This window comes from Silene latifolia, chromosome X (genome assembly GCF_048544455.1).
Source record: "Silene latifolia isolate original U9 population chromosome X, ASM4854445v1, whole genome shotgun sequence".
Lineage (NCBI taxonomy): Eukaryota > Viridiplantae > Streptophyta > Magnoliopsida > Caryophyllales > Caryophyllaceae > Silene > Silene latifolia.
The window spans coordinates 56,713,619-56,717,415 of record NC_133537.1 but is presented as its reverse complement, the minus strand read 5'-3'; the positions used below and the strand labels follow the sequence as shown (position 1 = coordinate 56,717,415).

The 3,797-nt window shown below is 41.4% G+C and overlaps 1 protein-coding gene across 1 annotated transcript; it reads right to left on the bottom strand.

Annotated features, from left to right (window-relative positions):
* Positions 1–2,336: 2,336 nt before the first annotated feature.
* Positions 2,337–3,500, bottom strand: LOC141617408 (uncharacterized). Its single transcript, XM_074434602.1, has 2 exons — positions 2,947–3,500; positions 2,337–2,877 (listed from the first exon to the last, which is right to left on the bottom strand). The coding sequence occupies exons 1-2, from the start codon at positions 3,498–3,500 to the stop codon at positions 2,337–2,339; spliced, it is 1,095 nt and encodes a 364-aa protein (XP_074290703.1).
* Positions 3,501–3,797: the final 297 nt, after the last annotated feature.

The following is a 3,797-nucleotide window of genomic DNA, read 5'->3' as shown; positions in this document are numbered from 1 at the left end:
ACCCCATTTACGAAGGTCGTAGTAACACAAATCAAAGTTAATCTGAAACTATGCCACCTTAGGCGAACAGTCTTTAGTCAAAAGAATCGACTCATTAGAATACTATAGTAGCTCTCGCCACGACCAGGCTATATAAATTTGCCAGAACTGTATAAGCGGTCATAAGGCCCGACAAAGTGTTCCTAACAGTCTGCCTATGTGATCGACTAGTCATCTCATATGACTCTATGGCACTTGAACTTGCCATCAATCGCATCACACTCTAGTGACTTCGAGACGTCACCTCATATAAGTGACTATGGGCGAATACCATGTTAATCCGGGTTCACTTTAACGGGGTTCAATATTGTCTCTACAACCCGTTTGGATGTAACAAAGTATAAAAGGAGTTTTCAGATTTAAAAACTCGAACGATAAATGTGATTATCATATGAACAGTCAATACTTGATTACTACTTCATATCCAATTTAGATCTTGTATGTAGTTGTTCATCTCAATTCTTTTTTTTTTTTGCAAGAAGGCACATCCATCTTTATTCATCCACTAGGGGTAAAGAAGGAATAAGATCTTACAAAAGTAGAATCCACTAAGAGGAATAACTTAGGACCTCCACTATTTCATCACTATACTGCTCATACTTAAAGAAAATTTTGGCACTTATATTATATTAAAGTTGTCTCAGAAGAACATCCACCGTTGTATCACGACCCCTGAATATTCGCATATTTCTTTCTTGCCAGATCAAATAAACAGTAGCAGCAAGGTAGCATCGAAGCATACCCATCTTCCAATGCTTTCTAGCTTTCCTACTACGGCACCATTCCAACTCAGTCCAAAAATTATCCGTCCTACCCCTGATCTTCAGCCAGTGCAGGATCTTGCACCAAAGACCAGCAGAGAACTCACATTTGAAAAATAAATGGCGATGGGACTCCTCAGCATGCTTACACAGGATGCACCAGTTGACCAAAGGAAGCCCTCTATGAGCAATGCTATCAACAGTAGCCAGTTTTGCCTGTGCAGCAAGAGTACTGATGAAGCCATATTTAGGAATGATGGTAGAGCCCCACAAAATCTTATCCCATCTGACTCTAGCATACTTAGGCCGTAGAATCTCATACAGCCTAGACACCTGAACGCACCCACCATCCACACACTTAACTATCAAAGCCTGAGCAGCAGCAATGTCTCCAGCAATCTGCACCAAAATATCCCGCACCTTCAAGATACCCCTCCAACTCTCAGAATGGTGAGGTTTGTGATCAGCAGTCCAGATGGTTACAGCACGCAAATTGTATGCAGTATTCCATTGGACCCAAACAGAGTCAGCTTGATTCATATTTCTCCAGATCCATTTACCCAAATTAGCTCTATTCCAGGATAATATTTCTTTGATGTTGAACCCTCCTTCAGCCCAAGGACAACAACAAGACTTCCAACTCTTCATATAAAGCTTGTGAGTATTATCCTGCACATTCCAAAGGTAATTCCTACAACATTGATTCAAGATTTTAATGATAGCTCTAGGCAAAAGGATAGTTGAAGTCCAGTAGTTCTCCAACCCAAAGAAGATGGAGATCAACAATTGAAGTCTGCCAGCATAGGAGAGCAGCTTTGTGGTCCAGTGCTGAACTGAGTTCCTTACTTTACAGAGAAGCTCCTCATACATGGAGACAGTAAACTTGCTGTCATGTAAAGGCAGACCAAGGTATTTGAACGGGAGCACCCCCTCAGTATAACTAGTATTAGCCATAATTATTTGTTTAACTTGCTCAGAAACACCCCCAAAGTAAATATTAGTTTTATCAACATTAGCAAGCAACCCTGAAACCTGACCAAAATCAGCCAGAGCTTGAGCAGCAGCAGTAGCAGAGGGCACATCTCCTCTCACAAACACCATAAGGTCATCAGCAAAGATGAGGTGAGTGAGAGATAAACGAGAACATTTGGGATGAAAAGAAACCTGAGGCTGCCTACATAGAATCCTCAACTGTCTAGAGAGCATTTCCATAGCCAAAACAAACAGGTAAGGAGAAAGGGGATCTCCTTGCCTTAAGCCAGCTTGACCATGAAAAAACCCAACATGGCCACCATTTATTCTTAAAGTATACCAGGTAGAACTTATACACCCCATGATCCAATTAGTGAATTGCTGAGGAAAATGGAGACTCAGGAGCATGTCCTTGAGGAAAAGCCACTGGACAGAGTCAAAAGCCTTCTTGATATCCACTTTAATCAAGCAACGTGGAGAGCAAGAGCTAGTATTGTATCCTTTGAGAAGAGATTGAGATACCATAATATTTTCATGAATGTATCGTCCATGAACAAACGCTGCTTACTCCTGACCCACCAGATGAGGCAAGTAAGGTTTCATTCTAGTAACAAGGATTTTGCTGATAGTTTTATACAAAACAGTGCAGCAAGCAATTGGCCTGAAGTCTCTCACAGTAGTAACAACAGATTTCTTAGGGATAAGAGTCAGGACTGTAACATTAGCTTGCTTGAGGAGCTTACCAGTCCTGAAATAGCTCCTAACAGCCTCCATAAAATCCTCCCCAATAACCTGCCAAGTTGATTTAAAAAACCCAGCAGAATACCCATCATGACCAGGACTCTTAGTGCTTTCAATGGAGAAGAGAGCAGCTTTAATTTCCTCATTAGTCACAGCAGCACAAAGGGAGTGTTGATTAGCTTCAGTCAAGCAAGCACCAGAAGCAATAAACTCTTTATCCAGAGGTTGAACTTCCTGTTTCTCTCCCAGGAGCTCTTTATAATAATTGACAAAAGCAGCATTAACAGCAGCCACACCTTGAACAACATTGCCATGATGATCAGTAATGTGCCCAACAATGCTCTGCTGTCTCCTCTGAGCAATCCTGGCAAAGAAGTAAGAAGAAGAGCAGTCATTTTTATTTATCCCCTGAATTTTCCCTCTCTATTGAAGCATGCTAAGTTCAGCAGCTTTAAGAGTCTTATAAGTAGCCAGTAAGCTAGTCTCCTGAGCCATCAAGGTATTGCCAGAAGGAGCAGTTTGGAGTTGCTGCTGGCATTCTTGCAAATCCACCCAAGCTTGCTTAACTCTGGCTGGGAGCTGGCTAAACCCCTCCTGAAGCAGAGATTTTAATCCATTCCGGAGTAAAGAAAGCTTTCTAAAAATTTTAAACATAGCAGAGCCCTTGACAGAGACACTCCAGCTATTCTTAACAGTAGGAAGAAATTGTGAGTGAGCAATCCAACAGTTGAGAAAGCTGAACATCCGTTGACAGTGAGTATCCTCAAAAACCTTAACAAGAAGAGGGGAATGATCTGAGATTCCAGGTAGCACAACATGGACAGTAGAGCTAGGGAAAGCTGCAAGCCAGTTAGCATTAACCAAAGATCGATCAAGTCTGGACCAGACTCTAGTGCCATCCTGATGCTTATTAGTCCAAGAAAATTCACAGCCATAAGCATGGAGATTGTCAAGCTGACAAGTCTCCAGACAGTCATTGAATTGCATTATTTCAGAAAATCTGGAGGGTTAGGCCCCAGTCTCTCAGAAAAATCTCTAACAATATTGAAATCTCCCATGAGTATCCATTTATCAGTGCAGGAGGAAAGCTGGACTAAGTGCTGCCACAACTGTTTTCTATCCTTAGCACTATTACAACCATAAACCGTAGTAATGTCCAACTTTTGATTAGTAGCATTATGAACAACTGTGCAGTGAATAGATTGCATAGTGATCACACTTTTATTTAGAGTAGTTGTCCTAGGATTTAGGAAGAACCAAATTCTCCCATTAGGATGATATTGC

What these genes read in the sequence shown, in the direction of transcription:
- LOC141617408 (XM_074434602.1), bottom strand. Translation starts at nt 3,500, where the DNA reads ATGCAATTCAATGACTGTCTGGAGACTTGTCAGCTTGACAATCTCCAT. An exon ending in AAAGCTGCTGAACTTAGCAT is followed by an intron (nt 2,878 to 2,946) that starts GCTTCAATAGAG and finishes CTTCTTTGCCAG; the next exon opens with GATTGCTCAGAGGAGACAGC.